Source organism: Lethenteron reissneri, chromosome 51, assembly GCF_015708825.2.
Source record: "Lethenteron reissneri isolate LAM-NWPU_2019-01 chromosome 51, ASM1570882v1, whole genome shotgun sequence".
NCBI lineage: Eukaryota > Metazoa > Chordata > Hyperoartia > Petromyzontiformes > Petromyzontidae > Lethenteron > Lethenteron reissneri.
Window position 1 is genome coordinate 2779577 of NC_083829.1, and position 24542 is coordinate 2804118.

Here is a 24542-nt window from a genome sequence, read left to right on the forward strand (position 1 = left end):
ATCTGAGTACGACGTTTCGCGAGTAATTACAACTAGCTTCATCAGGCGACAGCCAGATTTGTGGAGAAGTCCTCCTGTTTCGTTCCTTGTATAGAGGCGTAGATGTGTTGACCACACTTCTGCGCTCTTGCGGCACGTGGGGGGGGGGGGGGGATTACTGAGGCAACGTACATTATGCATGTGCATTATGCGAGCCCTTTGAACTTGTCCTTCCTGTCTATTGTGTGTATTAAAATAGCCGTACCAACAGTAATCCCTATTGAAGTATGCTGCCCTTTGTAGACATACATTTAAATAACGTATTATATGATTATTCGCTTCCACGCAGCACTTAGGCGGTAGCTATCCGAACAGTTAAAGTTATTTTTATTTCTTTCAATTTTGATAGATTCTCTAATTAGTCTTGGCCAGTTGTAGCTAGTTTTGCACAAAACTTCAACATTATCAAAATCAATTGAGTGTCCTTGTTGGCATGCATGTTCTTCTACTGCTGACAGTTGTATTTGGAATAATTTAATACTTTTCTGATGTTCTTTTAGTCTCGTGCTGATCATTCGTCCTGTTTGCCCAACATAACATTTACCACACGTGCAGTTAATCCTGTACACACCTTCTGTTGATGGCTTCGGTAATACATGTTTTATACCAGATATTAATTTCTGTATTTTATGTACCGTGCCAAATCTGACTCGGATGTTTTGATTTTCCAAATATCTGGCAAGTTTATCAGTTACTCCCGCAATGTATGGTATTTTGATCGTTTTAATTACTTTGGCAGTTTCAATGCTCGTGTTATTTGATTTGGTTTTGGAATTCAATTCCCTGTTGATTTGTTCATCATTGTAACCGTTCATTTGCAGTGATTCTTTAACATGTTGAATTTCACTTCTCAGACTGTCACCATCTGATACTTTCTTAGCTCAATGAATGAGCGTTTTGATAAGAGCAGATTTCTGTGCGGGGTGATGGTGTTACTGCATTCAGATAGGCGTTTTCTTTCGGTAAACACTGTGTGTTATTTTACCATTTCGACCCCGTCTGAGCAGAATATCCAAAAATGGTAGAGTTCTGTCAGCTTCCACTTCCATGGTGAACTGGATGGATGGGTTTTGCGAGTTGAGATGATTTAGAAATGCGTTCAGTGTATCTTTGCCGTGTGGCCAGACCACCAATGTGTCATCCACATATCTAAACCAAGCAGATGGTTTTAGTGTGCTTGAAGCTATTGCTTTTGTTTCAAAACCTTCCATGTACAATTTCGCTATCACAGGAGACAAAGGAGAGCCCATTGCTTCTCCTTAGTTTTGTTTATATTAGTCACCTTTCCACAAGAAGTAAGTGTTCTTTAGACAGTGTTCAGCTACTCTTGGGATATCTTTGGCTAAACCTTTGTTCGTTACCAGAGTGTCGAGTAATTTAATGGACTCGTCGACCGGAACCCTCGTGAACAGAGAAGTCACATCAAAACTTACGAGAATATCATTAGGGTTAAGATTAATATATTTGATTATATTTACGAAATGTTCAGAGTTTTTGATAAACGAAGAGGTCCTACCGATGTAAGGCTGTATTTGTTTCGTTACATACTGTGCTAATTTGTACGTGGCAGAGCATATTGTACTAACTATGGGTCTTAATGTGACATCAGGTTTGTGAATTTTTGGTACACAAAGTCTTGGTGGTTTTGATGCCCTTGGTTTGATCAGGTATTGCTCTTCCTTGGGAATTGGTGACATGGCAATGATTGCCGTTGTTTTACGTTCCAAGGTGCTGTTTGGGTCTCGTTTCATTTTTAGGTAGGTACCTTCATTGAGTAAATCTTTGATTTTATTATCATAGTCCTCACGGGGCATCACAACAGTTGATCGGCCCTTATCAGCAGCAAAAATTTGGATATCTTCGTCATAAATCTTGTGGCTTGGCTCTCCAACACACCGGTGTGCTGTACTGGTGACGAATTGGCATGTTCTGTTTACGTGACAACCCTTACTAGTTGGCTGTGTCAGGTGGTGGTGGGTTTTAACAACACATTTATATATTTACGCGATCTAACCCAAAAAAAACTTCTTATGGATGATATTGGTCGCGAAAGCCTACATGTTCAGAATGGGTATTGTTGCCAGCACCATGTCCTGCCACCCCTGTCTCCTTTATACTGATCCTTACAGGCAAGAATGCGTGTCCGATTAAGGCTGAGTTGACCTAGGGGTAGACCAGGAACGCTTTAAATCACACTTCCCGTTGATGTGTAATTCACAAAGGGATATTGAATCCATGTGACCAGAATCTTCGTGGAGTGTGCTAACCACTGCCCCGCCACTCCTCACACACAGCTTGTGCACTGCACACAGTTTGAGTCAAATTGCCATGGGAATGTTTACATGTGAGGATTGGTTTCAAGTGTGCAGTCTATCATGTACATATTTATAATTTGATAAAATACTCTTGCATTAATTTGGACTTTTACTAAAATATTTCACTTTATTGAGAAAGTTTCATCTTTTGAGAGCGAAGGATGAGTGAATTTTGTGCATTTAATTTGCATGAGAGATTTAGTTTTTACGAGATAAAAACTATTATATTATTTACTAGCGGGAAGTACCTGGCGTTGCCCGGGGGAATTTTTTTTTTCAGAACTTCTCTTAAAAACATAACATATGCATACACAAATACTAAGCTATTGTGAAAGCCCAGCGTGCCGTTTGTCCATTTGTCTGTCAACAAAATGATTAGAGGCTTGCAGAAGTCCAAAAAGTTATAGAAAGTGGGGGGTAAATAGTTGAGCTAAAAGGTTTCAGAAAATTGTCGACCCCTCCCCAAAATACTCATACCCCCACATAGGCATATATACCTAGACACCCTACATTCAAGACTCTACAGTAGTATCTGGCTCTACAGTAGTATCTACTGACTCTATAGTCATTACTACTGACTGCAGCAGTATATCCTGACTGTAGTGGAATCTACTGACTACTATTATCTACTGGCTATAGTTGTATCTACCGACTCTATAGAAAAATATAACGATTCTATAGCAGTAACTACTGATTGCAGTAGTATCTAATCATTACAGTAGGACCTACTGACTCTATAGTAGTGTCTATCGACGCTACTAGTATCTACTGACTATAGTAGTAACTACTAACTCCATAGTCGTATTTGCTGACTGTATAATAGTATCTGCAGATTCTAGATTTGAAGTTATCGTGACTGCAAGGAACCATACTCTTTGGTTCTTTCGGTAAAGTCACGTATTTATTTTTTATTTTATTTTATCACCTACGTGACTTTACCGAAAGAACCAAAGAGTAGTATCTGCAGACTCTATAATACTATCTGCAGACTCTATAGCTGTATCTGCGGACGATAGCAGTGTCTTCTGACTCTATGGTCATATCTAGTGACTCTGCAGCAGTATATCCTGACTTTTGTGGTATCTACTGACTGTAGTATTATCTACTGACTATAGTAGTATCTACCGACCCTACAATAGTATCTATAGTGAGTTAATGAGTTAATGATGACGTCACCCTGCTGCTGCTCTATATAAGAACGGGAGACACAGGAGAGCCTCACCATTCTGGCGAATTGCTCGATGATGCTGATTGCAATTACCAGCGAAACGTCGTACTCAAATTGTAAATGTTGTTGCTTCAACACACCGGTGGGCTAAAGCAGTGAACTATTTGTCTTTGTCAACGTGACACATTTTTACTGATTGGCCGTGTCGGGTGGTGGAGGGTTACGACACATTTATAAATAAACGCGATCTAAACCCAAAAATCGTTGATTATGAGTATCTATAGTAGTAACTACTGACTCTATAGTAGCATCTACTGACTGTATAGTAGTATCTACTGACTGTAGCAGCATTTACTGATCATAGAGGTATCTACTGACTGCAGTAGTAGCTACTGACTCTTTAGTCGTATCTACCGACTCTATAGTAGTAACTACTGACTCTAGAGTAGTATCCGCTGACTATAGTAGTAACTATTAACGAGGTGGCACCTTGGCAGGCTGGGGCTGGACCGCTACCCCATCCTCCTGCCCCACCATCCCCCTCCCTCTACAGTAATTATCTACGGACTATAGTAGTAGCATCGTCGTATAGACCGACTCTAGAATAGCATATATCGACTCGATAATAGTACTCACTTCACAGAGTGTAGTGGTGAGGCCTAGTCCCGTGTAGAGCCCGCAGCCTTGCCTAGATTGCCCAGCCGGCCGAGGTGGCACCTTGGCAGGCTGAGGCTGGGCTGCTATCCCGGCGCCTCCCACCGCCCACTCCACATTAGCATAACCTACAAACTCTATAGTAGTATCTACTTACTCTATAGTAGTATCTACCCACTCTATAGTCGTATATACCGACTCTAGAATAGCATATATCGACTCGATAATAGTACTCACTTCACAGATTGCAGTGGTGAGGCCTAATCCTGTGTAGAGCCCCCAGGCTCGCCTAGATTACCCAGCCGGCCGAGGTGGCACCATGGCAGGCTGGGCCGCTACCCAGGCGCCCCTGCCCCACCATCCCCCCGCCCGCTCTACAGTAGCTATCTACGGACTATAGTAGCATCTACCGACTCTTTAGTAGTAATTGCACACATTGGGGTGGGAGGGGGGGGAGAAGAGGACATGACACTGATGAATCAACCTCAGCGTTGCGTGTATTTTTTTTTGCATTTTTAAACCGAATGGCAATTTCCCCCTCTCCCCAGCGAAGGCATGTGCGTTGCTAGGGGCAACCCCCAGTCAGCTGTGTCGCACATGCGCAGATGCATGCTTTGGCGCGCGCGCTCAGCGGCGTAATGTAATAAATAAATAATCGTTACAAATGGCTACTTTTAACTACTTAAGGTGACGGATGCGAAAATGGAATAGCGCCGGCTCACCACGGGGCCTATAGCGTGGTACCTGGGTACTTTTTTTAAACGTCAACCCCACGGTTCGCGAGCCAAATCCTTCGCAAGTTTCGTCCACACACACACAGACACACAGACAGACAAAAATAATGACGTTTATAGGTAAGATTATGACTTGTGTATTAAGAGATTATTTCTCTCGGTTTTTTCCACCATTTAATTTTCATTGTGGCAGCATTTCTAGTGGAACGACCACAGCAGCAAATAGGCGAGTTGACATTATTTTACCAATAGTTACGGTTTCTGCTTAACTTTGAACTTATCGGTGATTGCGCATTTCATTACACAGTGGCAAGGTCAGCCACTCTCTCGCGTGTGCTCTTTCACACGTGCGGGGCCGCGCGCCGACCTACGGGACAGACGCAATGTCGCGCTCGTCATTCGTGTCCTCAGGTTAAAATCTGACTTGCAAGGTCTCCTTAGCCTATCATCCATCCAGGATCAATACATCGAGTATTGATCACGTGGAAAGTCGCAGCAGAGCCTGTCAATCAGATTCGAGCGCCGATCCGCTCTCGTTTTGAGCGGTGCGCCACTCCGACCTTGATGTCAAGTGACGGCGCTGCAATTGTGCCCTCATGTGTTCTCGTCGTCTTGTTTCCTTTTCCCCCTTAGCCACGCGTTTTCATACCTGCGGAACTTTTCTGCCACGGTCCCTTCGGGCGAGTTGGCGCTCACCCTCACTCGGCTGCTCATGGCGATGGCCAAGATGAGCCCGGAGCAGAAGGAACTACGCAAAGAAATCGGTAACGGCTTGTGGTGTTGCTTTCGTGACGTCGCAACTTTCGCACTTAAATTGCTCGCAAATTACTTAACCCTTTCACGTTCCGATGACGTACGAATGCGTCGTAAGTTTTTCTTCCGATTTCGTTCCGATGACATACGCATCGGTGAGGATGATGATGATGATGATGATGCCATGATGATGATTTTATTGTATGTGTGTGTGCCGTGCCTGGCCCGTCCCACCTTCCCCTCCCCAGTATCCGTCGCACTGGGGTTTTTGAAGCAGCACTGGGTAGGGCCCACGGGAGAGCGGGAGAAGGGAAGTAACTACTCCAAGGCCTTGGAAGGCTTGCTCTGGTGAGACTGTAGTTATTGTATCCCTGATTGAAAGCTTGCTCTGTTGAGACTGTGGTGATTGTATCCCTGATTGAAGGCTTGCACTGGTGAGACTGTGGTGATTGTGTCTTTGATGAAAGGCTTCCTCTGGTGAGACTGGTCGTTGTATCCGTGATGTGAATGAGACCTCAATTCCTGCGGACAGCCATAGCGATCTACATCCCAGTAGTGCCGCGCGTCGTTCTGCATGATGTCCGACGTTTTGCTCCTTGACGCGAGATCAGCGAGGTATTGTGGTTTATTTGTGTGACGGTGAGCAAGGGAGTGCGGTGTAGCCAGGGAGGGGTGGTAGGCGGGCGGCTCCCACCGTCATGGAAAATGCTTTGCTACCCTGGCTATCGCCTCATGAAGCTGGTTGTAATCACCAGTGAAACATCGTACTCAAATTCTAAATGTTGCGGCTTTACTCTCCAACACACCGGTGTGATGAACTAGTAACTAATTGACACCTTTTGTTTACGTGAAAAACCTTCCTAATTGGACGTGGCGGGTTAACGACACATTGATATTTATGCGATCTAACCCAACAAACCTTGATTATGGATAATATTGGTCGCGATAGCCACCTACTACTACGTGTTAAGCTGCTACTGTCCGCTTTGCCCCCTTTGACGACGGCGCAGCATCTATCTGGACAGCTGTGAGAACGTGCTGGACGCGATAGAGGACATCGCTATCAAGGGCGTCACGGAGCTCGTCCACGTGGACAAGGACGGCCACTCGGCCACCTACCCCACGCTCACCAGGTCGCCGCGCGTCCGGGGGGGCGACCCACGGCCCCTGGCCATGACCGTTACGATGCACGGTTTCCCGCGGCGTTTTCACAATCAGAATCGTGATGTCTACTGGAGCAATCTGATGAGCTATAAAGCTCATTTTCACACGTGTCCAGTAGGGGGCGGGTCCGAATGTTACAACAACAAACAATGCGAAAGCACGATAGGATTGCAAATTATAGGAAACGTAAGCATATCACATGAAAAAACTAAAACGAGACTATTTTTATTCTTGATTTGAAGCTTTCGTGACTGCAGGAATCCATACTCTTTGGTTCTTTCGGTAAAGTCACATTTTATTTTACCAGGTAATGCCCACTAAGCTCTTAGCTTATTTTTTAAAGCGACCTCACCACAAATGATACCTCAAACGAAGTGGCTGATTATGTGGAAATGTATAGCAAATGATGTAAACGCACGGTTACGTGTTTAATCAGTCAGTAGGTGAATGTGTTTCATATACGTTTCAGCTTCATTTGCATTGTAGCTAAATCGTCCGCTGTGGGAAGATGGGCTTTCTAGTTAAGAACAAGTAAAACAATACAAGAGGACAAGTAAAGATAAACTGAGCCACACACCAGGTTCATGCCGAGCCAGCCTGGCACGGCTCGGGAGGTTTTCTTTTCTTTTTTCCCCTCCACTGCAGAAGCCGAAGCCGCTGTCGTCGTAATGCACCAAACGAGTGGAGACCACGCGTAGCCGACATGGGGGATGCTGCATTCGCACTGCACACCGAATCGAAGTCGCACGCCAACTAACGCGTCACTTAACCCCTGCCTCTCGGGGGCCCTGATTTTGCCCCCTTTGCCAGATGTCTTGTACGTACGTCTGCATGTATGTACGCTGAACTTCTTTCGCACCGTACGTAGCCAACCCATTGCTAATCAGAGATGTGCGAGGGTCGAAGGACAAATTGTAGAGATCCACTCGTACCGTGAGGGGCCACATGCGCTGGCGCGGTGTCGGATGTTGTCAGTGGGAGAGGGCGTTGTCTGAAGTGCCACTGCTGTGCGCTGTGTCGCGTCGCACAGGGCCGTGTTTGGAATCTTCTACCGGGTCGTGATGGAGCGGCTCGAGAAGGCCGTCAAAGCGATTCCTGCGGGACGATCCACCGACTCGGACGAGGTGACGAGGGCACCGAGCAGCGCTGCTTTACCCGCTACGAAGAAGGGCTGTTGCCCTTGAATATCACCTGTTGTGCATTTTTTGTTCTTCTAAGGCCACACTTTGTTGTTGTTGTTGATGAATGTGTTGCGTTTATTTCAAAGGATACATGCGTTTTATAGAGCTCCTTGTGTGTGTGTGTGAGTGCATTATTGTTCTGCACGATTGGTCCTATCCTGTGCATTACTTAGGGAATGCCAGGGAAAGTCTTAAGCACAAAAGTTACGAACAACGTTCAATTATGCAACGGTCCATTATGTCCTAGACGCAGCACACCGCTTCAGAGTCGGCTGAATGTGAAACGAGTTTGTTTATTTTTTCTTTGACCTGTAAGTATTTCGCCCAAGTGTAAATTAGCAATGCAAACATCTGTTGCCTCCTGCCTCCTCCGATTGGAAATGCAACACCGCAGATGTGTTGTCAATTATTCAAGTTCCACCGTTGGATGACGTTATGGAAAAACACCATGCTGTGTCGTGGTGTAATGGTTGGTGCACGCCGTGCTTGCAATTTAAATCTCGCCGGTACTAATCTCCCGGCGCGGCAGTTGAATCGACTGTGCGAGTTTCTTAAATTTTCCCTGCCGCCGCCTCTGTCCACCCAGCGGAGTAAACGGTTTTACTGCGGTTAGGTCGATTGGCAGGACGTGTGCGGGTGGGGTAAAGTGTGGGTACTCCCACCCCTTCCAAGATGTTCTGGCCAGTGTGAGAGAGTCAGCCAAAAGAGTTGGAAGAGGGCATCACTGTGGCGAGAAGTTAACTGCCTCGCCTGGTATGCAGGAGGTCGTGGGTTCGATCCCGACCCTGATGCCTACTCTATATTTAGAGTCTGCATGTTCTCCCCGTGGTCACGTGGATTTTTCTCCGGGTCCTCTGGTTTTTCCCTCCAAATTTAGAATCAACATGCGTTTAGAGTATTTGGCTGCTATAGATTTCCACGCGAAAATCCACTTCGCTGAGCTATCATTTGTGGCTGGGTCACTTCTGACACAGCTATATAGTTAGATTGGGCCTTACCTGTTACCCTGGAAAATACCCACTTGAGTTGGAGGCCCTTCCGCTTTTATAGCAGTGGTGTGAGCGAATCATTGCAGGGCTGCACCTTTACCAGTTAAGCGGCAATGGGGCCTCTCCGTGTGTGCACCGAGTGTATCTGGTCGCATGCCTTTGGGACGTCTGTTCTTGGCGCAGTGCTCGTGACTGTGCCAGGTTTCACACAGCCATTGGATTTCCAACAACTGTCCAGCGTTGAGTTAATAATTTACAGGCCGCTCGTCAATCCTCTGCTGGATGAAGGCGTCCCCGTGCCATGCTGTTGGTCGTACGGTTTGGGGGAAGCGAGGCATCCAGGATCAATTAGGATGTCGCTCACCACCGCTGTTAGCCAGGGATGGGAGTGAAACTCGGGTCGCTGGGTTTAGACAGCTTCCACTGGGGGGTCCCCTGAGCCAGACCGTCACAGGGCAATGGGATGGTTGAGATGAGATGCGATGTCAATTGTAGGCACTTTGAGATCCTGAAGCATTTCACTACTCTACAACTGCTAATCCTTATCCATTTTTGTTGGCAGGTTTCCGTGAACAAATACTGTACACGTATTATAAAACGAATCTTGGGGCAGCAGGGTGGCACGGTTGGTAACGTAGGTGGTAATGTAGGTGGTAACGCTTGTGCGCAGAATGTAGAACCTGGTTTCGATACCTGTGTGGAGTTTGTACGTTCTCTCTCCCCCTGTTCTGCATGGGTTTGCTCCAATGGCCAAAAACGCACACACAGCATTACCAGTATTGGCCAAAACATCCCAATCCTGAACAATTACCCGCAAATGACTCGACTGGGATCGCACACCGCAGCAATAGCTGCAGCAACATCAGCCCCCTCCCCTAACTGCGAAAACTTGGCAGGACTCTCCCGGATGTAGAGTCTTGAGACTCGGCTGAGGCTTTCCTGGCTAAACAGGTGTATTGATAAAATAATGATAATGAAATAATGGCTGTTACATTATCGTGTTGTTTTATCTTGCCAGGTGCAAGAGGCACTGCTGATTCGGTGGAGTGCAGGCGTCCGGAACTTCCACATGCTCGTCAACCTCATCAAGGTCGAGCCACTCGTCCGCACCAATCCACTCGTCGCTGCACACTGCACCCACAGCCGCATTTCCCCTGAATCAGAATCGGATTTTTTTTTTTACTTGAGGAATCCAATGAGCCATGAAGCTCTTTTTCACAGATGTCCAGTGTGTGGGGGCTGGTCAGTCAAGGAGGGGCCCGGGACGGCTTCAGATCTTGCTCGTCAACCGATGTTTGCCGGGATTCGAACTCGGGTCGCAGGGTTTGCAGCGCAGCGTGCTTAACGATAGGCACCGCCCGCTTGCTTCCCAATATAGCTGGTTCATGTTAAATAGTGACTGAAGTTGTTTTTATAAATTATGTAAAGCACACCAGTGTTGTTTAATCCCTCCGGAATCCCTCACGGACAAACTACAATCAGTTTCACTTCGCCATCTCAATGTGAACCGACCGCACTTATGCATTCTGTGTGCACTTCTGTTTCCTAGACTTTTGATGGAAGACAGAGTCTCAGAGTTTGCCTAAAGGTGAGTCCAGGTACATGCAGCATTGCGTCTCCTCCTCTAACCAAGGAGATAATAGGCGCTAACCGCTGGTGTTTTATTGCTAATGGTTACCTATCACCGTGGTGGGATGGCTAACAATTGCAAGCAGATGAGACAGCTCTGATATTTGGAAGTAATTCCTACAGAATAATAATACTTTCGTTTTCTACATGCGTCATTCATGCTCATTACATCCCATGACGCCGTAGATTGATTATACATTAGGACCAAATCTCATGTACAGCCACTTCTCTGCTCGCAAGAAACTTTATCAATCAGCCAAATTTCTCAAACGGTGGCCTCCTGAAAAGTGAAAAGAAAAAAGAACAGGAACGTTCTTTAGGCTTAGTGAGGCCATTGCATCTCGACGACGACGATGACGACGACTCGCCGCCGTTATGAGCACCAGCGCCTGCGGCGACACCGTCATTGTTACCATCACCGTCGCCCCTGTTGTTGCTGGCCGCCGCGTGACGTCACACACGTCTTGTCGCCGTCTCTCTTCACCCCCCCCCCCCCCCCCCCGTTGCAGTACGGTCGCCTGTTTGTGGAGGCCTTCCTTAGAAAAGGAATGCCACTGCTGGATTGCACCTTCAAAAAGCACAAGGTCGGTGGGAAACCGGCAAAGGCACTCGGGCATTACGTGCTGCGTGAATAATTTATTCCCATTGTGCCTTGCGCACATTTTTTTTTCTTTCTGCGTTCCCCCCCCACCCCCCACCAAAAGCGGATGGATTTTTGCATTCATATCCCGAGATGTTTACGCCGTTTAACCTTGTCCACAAAGCTCGTGACAATGATAAAAGGACCCGTGCGAGAAAAGTTTACGGCCGAGTGAATTATCGACTGTTTTCGACGGGAGTTTGTTGTGAGTGGATAGAAGAACATGTGCGCAGAACTGTAAAAATGCGTTCCTGCCACGCGTACAGACATCAACTATTTTTTATTTCAACAGGTAAGGCCCACTGAGCTGTATATTTTCCCGTGTTGCGAGTTTATCAGCCTCGGGCCGATGATGCTTTTAATTCGATGCCGACGTGGGCTACGCATGATGTTCTAAGCGTCATTGGTGGCTTACGCATGTGGCGTTGAGGAGGTGCTTCTATGCCCTTGCTCGCCAGGAGAAGATGTTGCAGCAAGCGGACTATTCGCCATTTGTTTCTATCCGTATGGGGATAGAGCGTTGCCCCCTCGTGAGGCATGGGTTTTCTCCAGGGTGCTCCGGTTTTAATAATAATATAATTTATAACATGCGCAATGTTGCTGACCAAAGAAGCAATTCTCAGGTGCGGAGCCGAGCTGAGTGTCAGATCACGCCACACGGTCCAGTGAGACTCGGTGGTTAAATGTCGAGCTGAAGAGATGTGCCTTTAGATGCTTTTGAACTAATAAAATTATTGATCGTTAAGGATGTGAAGAGGGATGGCATTCCAGATGATGGGAGCTGCGACGGAGAAACGACGAGAAGCAACTTTTCTCCCGCTTGTTTGATAAACACTCATCATGAGCTGAAAACATCTCACAAATAAAGGCGAATGTAGCTGGAGCAGGACCCTCTTGAAAAAGTGTGGCTCCTTGATAAATAAATTATTATGAGGTAACAACGACACTTAAAATCTCTTAAGGACGGAATATATTCAAATTCCATAGTCGGTGCCGGAGCGTGGAACTCCAAAACTACCGTTAAACGTGCAGGCTGCTTCATCTGTAAAGTGTTTGGCTGTGCAAATTTGTATGCGTGTGTGTGCGTGCGTGTGTGTGCGTGCGTATGTGTGTGCGTATGTGTGTGCGTATGTGCGTGTGTGCATGCGTGTGTGCGCGTGTGCGTGTGTATGTGCGTGCGTGCTCAGGACGAAGTGAACGGTTTGCTCAAGAACCTTCAACTGAGCACACGGCAGCTACACCACATGTGTGGTCACTCCAAGGTAACGGCTAAGGAATCATCACTGCGCCCGGATGCATCACTTAGAATGGACCCCGTGGATTCCCACCTGGGAATCAATCTGTGCACGTAGTCGTTGGGTTCACGCGCGACCCCTGCAGCTGCTGGCACTGGGCTGCACCTCAATGTTAAAAACGGCATTCTTGAACCAAATCACGACCCTGAATCGTGGGGGACGGGGCAGGTGGGCGGTGGGTGCGAATCGTTTGATGTCTCTGTCGTGTCCCTCTGACCCACGCCGGCCACCACCTCGGCATGTTCTAGAGGTTTTTTGTTTTTTTTGTAAAAATTCCCAGTGCACTCCCTCCTGTGATCGACCTCACACATTTTTTTTGTTATTTTACCAGATAAGGCCCCATGGGCTATATAGCTCTATTTCAGAAGCGACCTGGCTATCACAAATTATAGTTTAACGAAGTGCCTTATTACGTGAAGCAGTTTATAGCAGCCAAATACTCTAAACTCACGTTTATAAATGTGGAGGGAAAAACCGGAGGACCCGGAGAAAAATCCACACAACCACGGTGGGAGAGACACGCAGACTCCAAATATACAGCAGGCTTCAGGGTCGCGATCGAACCCACGACCTCCTGCATACCAGGCGAGGGAGTTAACATCTCACGACCATATCGCCCAAACTTGGCAGTCTAGCACACATGCACGTGACCAGAAGACGTCGCTCAATCAGTTCTTTGTGAATCGCTTTTGGGACCGCAAAGCACCGTAGCGTATCGAATATCTCGCGGGGGGGAGGGGGCGGCGGACTGTAAATAGTCACTTGCGTACTTGATGCGTTTTAGAGAGCAGTTTCTCGTAAGCCATCTATTTTTCCGAGATCAAGGTGTCTTCTTGGCCAAATCCGTTGATGCCACGCAGCACTTCGCCGATGCTTTCCACCCCTCTGCCAGATCCCACAGCTGCCACGCAGCAGACAACGCAGCGACCTCCACGCTGTGCCCTGACAGTCTCCCACCACCCTGCTCTTAGCTCTCTTCCCCTCAGTCTCCGTACTCATGGAGACCATTAAAGTTGTCCGTCTGCCTCTCTTGGCAATCGAGCCTGCCCCATCCTGCACACGTCCCACACATATCTGCAACACTCACCGGCCACGTACTTTCCCAGACTTCTGAATTTATTATTTTGTCTCGCCACGAAATTCCCAGCATCTGTCTTGGACAGCTGTGCTCAAATGGCAGCAACTTCTCTTTGAGCTGCCAAGTGAGATCCCCTATCCACACAGGGATGCAGATCACACCCCTGCCTGGTGTTTGCTATCCCTCTCCCCTCGCCTCAGCCGCCCGCCCGCCCGCCTGCCTCATTAATTAACCCACTCCTTCATATATCCTTGTCCCCGCTTTCCCCCGCTCCCTCCCGTGCAGGTGAACCACAACGTGAACCTCATGAATTGCGTGCCCCAGCTGAAGCGCACGCTCGAGTCGTTTGTCTACCGTGTCAAGGCCATGCTCACCGTGAACAAGTGCCACGAGGCCTTCTGGATCGGCAACCTCAAAAACCGCAACCTGCACGTGAGGACCTCTTCCAGCGATGCCGGCCGCGCTCCCTGCTTAGTTTGTCAGTTTTGTTCAAACTGGGCGTTCAGCCGCGCGTTCAACCGCGCGTTCAACCGCGCGTTCAACCGCGCGTTAAACCTGGTGTTGGCACAGTGAAGAGCACATTTGGTGCATCTTCCAGTCATCTCAGTCTACCCACGGCACCCGGGTCTGTCCCGTGACCTCCTGCCAGCAGCGAACCTTTGACACCTTCAGCCTTAAAGTGCATCTAGCACGGCACAACTACCGTGGTGACATCACTGCTGCTTTGTGGTGAACGCCGGTTGTTGTCAACCAGGGTGTGGTTGGATGCTGCCACCGCGGTGTAAATCGGTAGCGCCACTGGGCTTGCTTACCAGAGTTTGCTTGTTCAATATAATCTCCGCCGGCCCCCCCTCCGGCCCGTCGCTTGTTTCCTCCCAGAAGTACGACCGGTTAGGCACGACGGTGAGTCGATGGGAGGTCACGAGTGGAGGGGGGGGGGTGTGGATTTTGCGTGTTTATAGTATTTGGCTGCTATACATTTCCACGTGATGATAAGCCAGATCGTTGAGCTATAATTTGTGGCCAGGTCACTTCTGAAAAAGAGCTACATAGCTCAGTGGGCCTCACCTGGCAAAGTAAAAAATAGTTTACATTTTTTAGTTTAATAAACACAAGCAAGTACCCGTCTCCTTTGGTGACCCTGATCCAAGGGTGGAAATTTCACATTTGTATTTGTGGGGGGCCAGGCCATTTGTAGGATGACTACTTAACAGTCATAGGACTAAATTTAGATTTAAAGCTTTCGTGAAAACATAATATAATATGATGTTTTATTATTTTATTATTTCCCTTCTATGTGACTTTACCGAAAGAACCAAGAATATGAAGCCATAGGACTAATCACCATTGACCTCACACATGTTTCGACACCCTGCAGGGGAGGATGGGCTGGGTCGATAGTTTACCAGGATTCGAACTTGTGACCTTTCCCTTTGTCAGATGAAATTTATACCGCAGATCTGCCCAGCCCTGCGTGGTTTTGAATGCGCCCAAGTTCATGAAGTTAATCATAAGGGGTGCCGCAGTGGCGAGGTGACGTCTCCCTCGCCTGGTATACAGCACTGTATATTTGGAATTTGCATGTTCTCCCTGTGGTCACGTGGATTTTTCTCCCGGTCCTCCAGTTTCTCCCCCCACATTGACAATCGACGTGCGTTTAGAATATTTGGCTACTAGAAATTTCCACGTGATAAGCCACTTCATTGCGCTATCATTTGTGGCCAGGTCGCTTCTGAAAAATAACTTTTTAGCTCAGTGGGCCTTACCTGGTACAATCAATGCAGTTAAATAGTTAATGTGCGTGTTCATGCTCATACGGATTGAACCGAAGATCGCCCGATTTTCTTTTATCCTAAATCGCGATGTTTCTGCCGTCAATATAACTTCTCAAGGGCCACGTGTAGTTGCGTGCCGTGTTGTTATTCAATGGCTGGCCCGCACGTCGTTTTGCTTTTCATTGCTTCGTTCGTCATAGAGCGAGTTGGTGTCTCTCGCGATGTGGCGTCTGCAGAAAGCCGATTGATTCGCGTAAAAACTGTTCCCCGTTGTCTGGTGCAGGGCGAGGAGATATTGTCTCAGAATATAACGCAGACGGACAAGGGCGAAGACTCTGAAACGGAGGCATCGGTGCTTGCAGAAGATGATGATGATGAAGATGAAGAGATGCCAGAGGTGACACGATTCATAATTAAAGAAACCAAATTAATTGTTAGTCTTCCCTTGTTTAATACCCGAGGCGCGTATGAATTTAAAATCGCCTGAAATGCATCGCCAATGCTCGTCAGATCTCAGAAGCTAAGCAGCGCTGAGCCTGGATAGTGCTTGGGTGGGTGACTACTATGTGTGTCATGTTATGATAGGCTGCTGTGGTGCTTAACGGTACTGTACTGTGCCTCCACATCTATGCTCCGCCTTCAATAAGGAGCATAAACCATCACGTGAACTCCAGTCATCCTCGCAGTGGCTCATCCAGCAGTAGTTTGACCAAAAGGGCTGTCAACTTCTTTGGGAAAATATACAACGTGCACGTTTTGCTCGAGGAATGTTGAACTTTTCTGCATTCCAATTTTCAATTGTGCATACATCTTGACTTAAAGCTTTCGTGACTGCAGGAATTCATATTCTTTGGGTCTTTCGGTAAAGCCACGAAGATAGAAAAAATAATACAAATAATGACAATATCACTACGTTTCGATCGCAACACAAGCCATCGTCATCAGGTGAAAAAGAGGGGGAAAGTTGCTGACGCAGGCTGTTTATGAAGGTTTAGAGATGGGCGGGGCAGCTAATGTTAATGTGGGAGAGGTCTCCGTGCCCGGCAGTAGGTCTACACCAATCAAAGAGAAAGTCGCCATTAACTAACAGAGCTAACGGTGGCTGTGTTAGTGAATGTAACTCAGAAACGAAGCAGTTTTCCCCCTCCTTTTTCACCTGATGACGATGGCTTGTGTTGCGATCGAAACGTCGTGATATTGTTTATATTTGTATTATTTTTTTCTATCTACGTGGCTTTACCGAAAGACCCAAAGAATATGTGCATACATCATCATAGGCTACCCCTCGCAATTGAGGATGATTGTTTTCCATAGAAAAGTTGGTTCATCTATGGGTCCGAAGATGGCTGAAGAGACCAATCTGGGATTGACAGATTTTGGCGCAGCTTGGGCACACGAGTGTTGGGTGGAACTGCAGCAGTAAGTCGGGCTACAGCGTTGCTGTTTACCCCATTCCCACTCTTCCTCTTCCTGATTCTGCTGTTGAGTTTAAAATTGTTTGGATCCTTGAAATAGGTGATCCTGGGCAAGAGTCTCCCATGAGTTAGTGTCGATGGAGCACTTGTTCATGTTGGCCTTGAGGATATCCTTGAAGCGTTTTCTCTGCCCGCCTCTTGAACGCGCACACCACGACGAAGCTGGGAGTAGAACATTTGCGTCGTACCGTAGAGGAGTTACAATTTGCAGCAGGCGTAGAGACTGCATCTAGTCCAGGGGTTGGCAACCTAAATAACGAAGAACGATTTTTTATTAGGTAAAAAAAATATTTCAAGGTCGTGCAGTGCACGTGAATACGAGAGACGGTGGTCGGTCCTTAATAAATAATGTCACGAAGCAGCCCACAAAGAGCTGTGTGCGGCTCCTGATCTAGCCGCTTCACCGACCGACGTGCGAACCGACTCCGCCGTCCCCTGTTTGTGTCCAGAATGCAGAAGAGGAATTCCTGAGCGACGAGTACTGACCTGGCTCTCTTCGGCGTTGGATCGCCGATTACTCACGTTCTCCATCACACATCGAGGCGGAGACTGCAACAACGATTGTGTTTTGTTTGTTTATTTGTTTTCGACTGAGGCAACGGCGGTGACCCACGTGCCCTGCCCGAGAACGGTGCACTTGGCAGGACGCTGCTTGCTTGACGCACTTGGCTAAGTGGTGCGGGGTGGTGGGAGGGCGTGGGATGGTGGCCGGGAGCGCGCGCCTTCCTTTGCCGTTTGTTGGGCAGGTTCGCGGTGCGAAGCCACCGGCCGCCCTGGTTAATACCGCGCGCAGTCAGATTCGCAGTGGCGAACTTTAAAGGTCCTGCAAAGTTATTCGTGAAATGTTATAAATTACTCGCAGATTACTTTATTGGAGGAAATAAATTAAAAATATCATTGATTTTTTTTTTATCTCGGTTATCTTTTCACAGAAGTCGTTGCTTACCCGGTGTAATCTTTGCAAGTGTCCACTTAACCGTTATCTTTACTCACACCATCCTTGTTCTAAACATGACCTTTATCTGCCAGGGTCAAAGCAGGGACTACTTAATTAAAATACATTTCACATTTATTGCATGAGCGATTGGCTTCGTTAAAATACAGAGATACTTGTAATTAATCTTTATTTAAAAAAACTGCTTTATACTCTATGCTCATGTTGCACCTCCGATTATCACGGTTGGTTACATACGTTGCAAAAGAAGTTCAACATACGTATGTTATGCCTTAAGTTCTGAACACGTGATTGCAAACTTTTGGTTATATGCTGCATATCGTTGCCTTTTTTTTTCACGACACGGTAATTGCTGTCATGTTTAAAATAGTTATTTTTTTACTTTAATGCGCGGATTTAAACGTAGTGTGACAAAAACCGTTTAAAATAAAAATTGAAAACGTCACCGATGCATCCTTTACAAGTTTGCATTTTCCATTCCTTTATTGCCAGTAAAAAATAATTGTACGTTTTCGCAACGGATAACTAGTTGATAGCCGTTTTGTCAAACCTCCAGTCTCGTCATCACTATCATCCACGACACCCCGCACCTCCGATTGGCACATTTGTCTTTGCACGGTGCGAAAGGAGGTCAACTTACGTACGTACGTACATACAAACCACGGAGCTTGAGTCCGATATGTTCCACGCTGGTCAGTGTGGGTTGCTGAACAGCAGAGGTGGGGAAGGGGGGGTTAGACCAGATCAGATGTCACTCACCAATGATGTTAGCCATGGCCAGGCATCAAAGTCGGCTACCAAGTTCATACCACTGTGTGCTAACCACTGTGCCACTGCTCCGGCCGCCCTTGGAAAGCTTGTGAGAGAGCTTTCCGCACGGTTTTGCTACAGTATACACTGCCATTCATTCGTAAGTGATATTCATAACAGTGATATTCATAATGGTTATACAGGACAGCCTCCCTCAATCATGGGTCTTTCAAGGATAGGCCTCGCATGGGATATTTGGCCAATTTTTTTACAGGTATTATTTTGTGTGGGCGGAGGAGACGGGAATGCCGGGATAAACCCCCACGCGTATTCGGGGAGAAATTGTAACTCGACACGGTGTATAAGAAACCCGGTTCATTACCGTGGGCCGGTCCCATCGGGTATCACCCTGTACACGATCTTCTGGATTGAGGCATGCACCGTCACGCCCGGCGGATTGCAGCGAACGCTGCTGCGTGTGTCTTCGGCGTGCTCGCGTTGGGACCTCGACATCTGAGATCGAGATGTCGTCACGGCCAAATCCGTTGATGACACCCGCGCATCGCCAACGCTTTCCGCTCGCGGCCAAACCATGCAGCTGTCGCACACTCGACGCGACCTCCAAGAACTGGCCGCACAGTCTCCTGCCATCTGCGCTTAGTTTCAAGTAAACTATGAAATAAGTAAAAGATTTTACCAGGTAATAAGGCTCCTTGAGATTTTAGTTATTTTTCAGAAGCGATCTGGCTATCACAAATGATAGCTCAACGAAGTGGCTTATCGTGTGGTAATGTCAAGCGGCCAAATACTGTAAACGCTCGTTGATTGTAAATGTGGAGGGAAACATCGGAGGACTCGGAGAAGAATCCACGACCACGGGGAGAGAGACACGCAAACTCCAAATATACATGCGTCAGGGTCGGGTTCAAACCCACAACTTGTATACCAGTCCAATGCTGGTCTCAGTAACTGGACCCTCTGTCCTGCACACATGCCCTGGCCAACGTCGCCTTTTTCCGAATCATATCAGCCACGATTACCTAAAGGCGGTCACTGCATCGCGCGCATTTGGATGTGTTTCTCTGGCCGTCTGGAATGCTCTTCGTTCTAATATTAGGAATCCACTGGACCGATGCACTTTCAAATCTAGATTGAAAACTCATTGCTTTCGAACTGCGTTTTGTGTTTAATTCGTTGTCATTCCCCCGCACCTCCGATTCGGACGGTTGGCTACGTACGGTGTGAAAGAAGTTCAACATACCAACCTGCAACGTTCTTTAACGGACTTGTGCCATTCCTTAGTCTTGTCTTGCCACTGAATTCCTAGCATCCGTCTCAAGTGCCAACCCGCTTCTTCTGGAAGTGTGGTTCTAATTCAGGCTCAGATGTTTGACGGTGCTTGGGACCTGCTGATCACGTCAGCACGGCTAACCGCTGTCAGCTTCTGTGCACGTGTGCTCTTCATGAGCAAATCTGAAGAATTTGCTGCCAACTACGAAGCCATCAGATTATTCCTTTCGGGACGGCGTTGTAGCTGAAGGTCTTCTGGCGCTTAATACATTTCAAACATCATTGTTATGGATGTAAGCAGTCGTAATGTTAATGATTTCATTTAAATACATGGGCGGTATGCAGCAATATGTTGCTTTTGTCCATTTGTCTCTTGTTCTGCATTGTCCACGCTTTAAACATTTTTTGTAAAAACCTATTACAAAATAAATTGCTGCGATGGAATTTTGTATTCAATTGTACAATTTCGTCTTGTAGCCGGAAGTGTCCGACCCATATCTGTGCCATAATCGTAACATGGGGCAAAATACTATAATTTTATTGTTTAAGTTGAGTGATATTGCCCATTTTTAGGCTTAGGGAGGGGGGCGGGGTGAATATTGATTTATTTAAAAGCATTTTGCAGATTGGCGTTATCAAGAAGAAATTCCACGTATCCTTTTGCAGTTTTTGTCGTGAACTTGTATTTTATTTACAATATACGCCGACAAACGTCGGGTATTTTTTTATTGCCCCTTCAAATTAAAAGTCTCGACGAGAAACAATCATTTGCACCTATCGTCAAACGTGATAGGTGCAAATAGTCCCACAGAGCACTTGCTATTCAGTGTGAATTTCCATCCGAGTTGACCTAGGGGAGATCATCTCGAGATTTGGAGACACTTATAATTTGCTTTCGGAGTTGGGGAAATTGAACCCGCATCAATGGGGCGCATTCATTATCATCCCGTGGGGCTTCATGATTCATGAAATTATTCCTAAAAATAAGTAATCTCAAGGCTTAGTTGGCAATCCTTGGGACATGTAATGCTCCTCGCTCGTGTGCTGATAACAAAAGTTGACGTGTTGTTAAGCAACGTGTTAAATTGACGAAAACAGTCGATACGGTGGGAAATCGGTTAAATTAATTATATGGCTGACGAGCTGCTGCTGCTGCTGCATGCATGGCCGCGGTACCAACATGAGCCGTGTCTAACTCTTTAACGTTGTTTTAATCTCATTATTTTCGTAACAAAACAAACAGCAATACCCCAGAAACCGAATATATGTTGACTTTTTCTCCCTCCCTGCATACTTTCATTCACGAGATGCCAGTGCCCCCGTCCGTGATACGGTGGATAAGCTCACCCACCTGACAGAACGTCCGTGATGTTCCAATGGAGAACGCGGCACCACCCAACGCCGGGCGTCCAGGCCGGAGCTCGCCCGAGCTGCATCGGCCTCCACTTGTCGAACGACAACGACTCGCACACGAACGGGAAGTCGGCAGCAGCAGCAGCTGCCGCGGCCGACGCAGTTAACCGGCGTCAACAATTGCCCAAGCTCTGTGTGGTCCTTGATGCATCAAGGTGGTATACTGGTAGGAACGAAGTGGACCAGACCACCAATAGATTAATGTGTCCGTCCGTCCGTCCGACCGTCCGTCCGTGGTGGTGGGGGGTGGTGGTGGGGGGGGGTGGTGGGGGGTCTTTAAATCTCACAGCGTTTCTTGTCAAGACAAACACTTTTAATTAACGTTACACTAGAATACAGTATTTTTTCTTTAACTCCTCTATACCCGGTCGATATCCCTGTACCGGTACTAAGTATTATTCCTACCAGCCCACCCCGCAGGGTCCTTTGCGACCAATTAAGGATGAGCGTTACATGTGGGAGGAAACTGGAGCGCCCGGAGAAAATCGACTTTGTACGAGGGGAAAACACTCGATCCCGTACAGGTGGAACAGGTGGAGTCCGCATTTGATGTACGGCCTTCTGGCGAGCCTGGGTACGCCGCCTCCTCGACGCCGACGGGAAGGCAGTTTAAAGAACATCTGTGTGTGATCCGCCAATCCTTACTGCTGCCTCCACAGCGCTGGGCTACAGGCAGCCGCCACGTGCACAGCCACCACGGGAAGTGGCGGAAATCAACTTCAGGGAATGGATGAAGCGAATGTGGACACCTCCGCTAGTATTTCACATTGTTGCGCATGCATGATTCTATTGGCCATAGTTTAAACAATTGGTACCACCTACGTTAGCGGGGCTTGTGTGGCACATATCCGTGTGTTTATATAGGGGCGACACGCGTGAATCATTTGACGACACCATCCATTTCAAAACGGTCATCAGGCGATTCATTGGCCACATAGAGACATCGGAACCGCTAAAGCGATGCCACAGCAGTTGGTAAGGGGCCGTCCATAAATGACGTCACGCACCTAGGGGGCGGGGGGGGGTCAGACATTTGTGACGAGGGAGGGGGTTTGAGAAATGTGACGTCACATCAAAATGCGCAACTTTAAATTAATATAGACAACACGTTCTACTTAATTACAATCTACGGGAGGTGCAAATGCGGTCACACGTTCATGCGCTCGCGAAAAAAAGTTGCAGGTTTTCATTTAAATTTCATCACGGAGATTGTCGGTGCGACTTTCAAGTTGAACACAAGGTGGTAGCAGCACACCACGCATGCAGAGCCACCGCGTGTGTGTGTGTCAGGCCGTGTGTGTGTGTGTGTCCTTAGTCCGTGTGTGTGTCCTCAGGCCGTGTGTGTGTCCTCAGGCCGTGTGTGTGTGTGAGTGTGACAAGCTTGGCTGTCTTCTCTCTCACCATACCCACGCCTTACGCATGGAACCATCTCCATCTGCTCGCTGCCGTTCATGGGCTTTCAGATTCTGTTGAATGTACAGTTCTTCTGAAAGACCTTTGGTCTCAAACTTTCTCTTTTAGTTGTTGTTGTTGTTGCGAAATTTCTGGGCATTTCTGTCATAAAGAATTTCAAAAGAATGCCTGATATCCAAGTGGCACTTTTTGGGGGGTGGGTGGGGGGTGAAGAGCAAACTTTTTTGGAATTGCTCTGGCCCAGTGCATCACTTACGATCACTGTAATCCTGACAGACCTGAGTTCGATCCCCGGCAATTGCCAACGTCAGTGGCGAGTGATTTCTGAACTGGTCTTTACCCCCCCCCCCCCCCAATCACGACTCCCCCAACTGACCAACATGGCGGTGTATGGTGATTCTTGAAAACGTAAACGAAACAATTTTATTTTATTTGACCAGGTAAAGACCCACTGAGCCGACCTGGCCACACGTGATTGCTCAACGAAGTGGCTTTTCATCATGTGGACATTTTATAGCAGCCAAAACGCTCTAAACGCAGGCAACAAATGCGAGTGGCAAGAGGAGGTGGAGAATGTTATCCGGCGCAGTGCATTTTTATCGTCCTCTGGTCTAACACCGTTTGAGACTAGGCACGAAAGAAAGCCGTCTCTGGTGTGGACCAATCAGTTTCAAATACAATGCCATATACTATCAGAGTGTATTTTTGTTTGCATTCTGACCACAAGTATTGTGGTTAATGCAGACATGATTCCTTGTAAAAGGTTTCAATTTGGTGTCTTAACATCTTAACACCTGTTTAGTTGCCATAAAAAAGGGGAAAACCTATTCTCATGCCTCTGATGAATATATGCATTACCCTTGAAACGGATTAGCCTACACCTGATTTATTGCCAGAAAGGGTAAAGCCTCTTCTTGATTTTTTTTCATCATTTTGACAATGCCAAAAAGGGTCCCATAGATATACATCATGATTATTGTGGTTGTTGTTCCTGAGCAGGCTGCTGTCGTGAAAATCGTTGCTGTCGGGACGTCCGTTGATGTCGTGCCACCGTCCAGCCAGCAGGGGATGATGGTGGTCTTTGAGTTCGCCTATTCGTGATACAAATGCCACTGACTCCTCGACTTACGAACTCTCAGAGATACGAACACAGCTGTCCGTATGTCAAGTTGGCGTGTTCGGACCGAGAGTCGTAAGTTAAACCGCCGCGCAATAGATGGCAGTGATGGCGGCATCTACTTCTGCAGATCATTAATAACCAGTGGCATATACAGGATTTTATACAACTTTTACAGCTATTTCCTCTGTTTCATGCATACGCCGTCCAACGTGTTTGGGAATGGACAGGAGTAAAGTTGGACTTACGAACAAATCGACTTACGAACAGACCTCTGAAACCTAGCTCGTTCGTAAGTAAGGGGAGTCTGTGTAAATCCAACGCTGAGATCCATTCCTCGACAGCGGCGACCACTTTTGCATAAACCCCTGAACCAGTAAACGTCCCAGGGTCGTGACAACTAAAATGTAGCGAATCTTGTGCGCGTCATCATTCACCTTCCCCATAAGAGACGTGGCAATTGCCGGCCTTCGAGAAGTGCTGACACAGGGTGGCCAAATAAGCCAGGACACGTACGGTTATGTTTACATTTATTTTAACACTTGCATTGAAACATTTTTATTGTTTCATCTTTAAGTCAATATTCTATTCATTATTAATATCTATTTTTCTTCTTCCTGCGGGATCACTTCATATCCGCCGTTTTACAAAAAAACTCGACGAAGACACCAGAATGGAATTGAGACAAAACATAATTGATGAATGTTTAAAGACT

General features: G+C 47.1%; 1 protein-coding gene across 1 annotated transcript in view; it reads left to right on the forward strand.

Moving 5' to 3' along the window:
* FANCD2 (FA complementation group D2) overlaps positions 1 to 20215 on the forward strand; it is a 63206-nt gene extending 42991 nt beyond the window's left edge. The window contains 11 exon segments of the mRNA XM_061572927.1: positions 5544 to 5674; positions 5912 to 6011; positions 6674 to 6796; positions 7858 to 7951; positions 10016 to 10087; positions 10547 to 10585; positions 11136 to 11210; positions 12454 to 12528; positions 13925 to 14071; positions 15698 to 15811; positions 17339 to 20215. Coding sequence (XP_061428911.1) covers positions 5544 to 5674; positions 5912 to 6011; positions 6674 to 6796; positions 7858 to 7951; positions 10016 to 10087; positions 10547 to 10585; positions 11136 to 11210; positions 12454 to 12528; positions 13925 to 14071; positions 15698 to 15811; positions 17339 to 17374 — 1006 coding nt within the window. The 3' untranslated portion in view covers positions 17375 to 20215.
* The last annotated feature ends 4327 nt before the right edge of the window (positions 20216 to 24542 follow it).